Source organism: Monodelphis domestica, chromosome 4, assembly GCF_027887165.1.
Source record: "Monodelphis domestica isolate mMonDom1 chromosome 4, mMonDom1.pri, whole genome shotgun sequence".
Lineage (NCBI taxonomy): Eukaryota > Metazoa > Chordata > Mammalia > Didelphimorphia > Didelphidae > Monodelphis > Monodelphis domestica.
In genome coordinates, this window is record NC_077230.1 from 351,616,182 (window position 1) to 351,617,902 (window position 1,721).

The window sequence follows — 1,721 nt, forward strand, 5'->3', positions numbered from 1 at the left end:
ATTATGCTACTGCAGAAAGCAGGAATAGTTCCAAATGGGAAAAACTACAGGGAATCATATTTGTAACAATAAGAGCTGTGTAAAATATAAAGACACATAGAGATTTTTATTGCTCCCTGTGGCTGGCAAAGTTCAAAGTTAGAGCAGATGATCATCTGAAATGGATGCTCTTGATTCTTGAATTGAATGTGGTTTGACTACATAATTCTTAAGACTCTCTTCAATTAAAAAGTGAAATAACAAAAAAAAAAACTCTCAATGGGTGAATTTTTCCTTTGCTTGAGTGGTATGGAGATAGCAATTGTTAGATTCAGAATCTTTTGGGACAAAAATTTTTGAGCAATGCTTTACGAATTTCTTTTGTCTTCACACTATAAATGATAGGGTTCATTACTGGAGGAATAAGTAAGTAGATATTGGAAATAAGTGTAGGCAGGTAGGTAGGAGCTTTTTTCCCAAATCTGTGGACAAAGGACAGGCTAATCAATGGAATGTAGAAGATAGCAACAGCAGTCATGTGGGAGATACAAGTGCTGAAGGCTTTCTTGCGTTCCTCTGGGGATGCAATGTTGAGGATGGAACGGATGATCAGGACATAGGAAAGTAGGATTAATGTTGAGTCCACTCCAGCAACTAAGATAGTAGCAGTCAACCCAAATGCACTATTTATCTTGGTGTCTGAACATGACAGTTTCATAACATCAGGGTGGAAGCAATAGGAATGTTGGAGCACATGACTATGGCAGAAAGACAGGCGTCTAAGAAGCAGAATAAGGGGTATCAGGATTACTATTGCAATACTGACAATTGCCACTACAATTTGGGTGATTCTGGCATTTGTGAGGATGGTAGTATATCTCAAAGGGTTAGAGATGGCTACAAAGCGATCAAAGGCCATTGCCAAGAGTACAGAAGACTCCATAATAGTGAACAGATGAATGAAGAACATCTGAGCCATGCAAGCATTGAAGCTGATCTCTCTGGCATTGAACCAGAATATTCTCAGCATAGTCACAAGAGTAGAAATGCACAATCCCAGGTCAGTGGTGGACAGCATGGAGAGGAAATAATACATAGGCTCATGGAGGCTTGGTTCAGTGATGATGACAAACAGGATCATACCATTTCCAGAGAGGGCTGTTATGTATAGGCAGAAAAAAGGGATGGAGATCCAGGTATGGGAAGCTTCTAGTCCAGGAACACCCGTCAAAATGAATGTCAGGGATGATAGTGAGGTGTTGTTATGGAAAGTTGACATGATGGGATGAGGATGAATGTTTTTCTTAGGAGAGGTTAATAACGTGAAATGAAATATTTATGTTAACTAGATTATACACTTCCTGGCTCACTGTCTTGTTGTGGCAGAGGGTGCTGTATAGATCATTTCAGCTGTCAGCTATGCCTTACAGTGTTACCCAAGATGGACAAGTTATAATGAAGGATTCTTACAAAAGGTCATCCTGGAGGAGGAAATGGAAAACCATTCCAGAATCTTTGCAAAGAAATCCTCATGAAGAGTCACAAAGGGTCAGACATGATTGAATGACTGAACAACAAAATAACTGGAGCATAAATTCCCTCAGTTAATTCCCTGGGCTACTTCTTACTCTTCTTAGTATCACCTCCTCTGTCATATATAGTGCCTTGCATCTAGTAGTTTCTTGATAATTTTTTTAATTATTATTTTTAAAGGCAGTGTGGTAGTACAGTGGACAGATCAG

The 1,721-nt window shown here is 39.2% G+C and overlaps 1 protein-coding gene across 1 annotated transcript; it reads right to left on the bottom strand.

Moving 5' to 3' along the window:
* Positions 1–310: 310 nt before the first annotated feature.
* On the bottom strand, positions 311–1,258 carry LOC100019150 (olfactory receptor 51F2-like). Its single transcript, XM_001372059.3, has one exon. The coding sequence runs from the start codon at positions 1,256–1,258 to the stop codon at positions 311–313; it is 948 nt and encodes a 315-aa protein (XP_001372096.3).
* Positions 1,259–1,721: the final 463 nt, after the last annotated feature.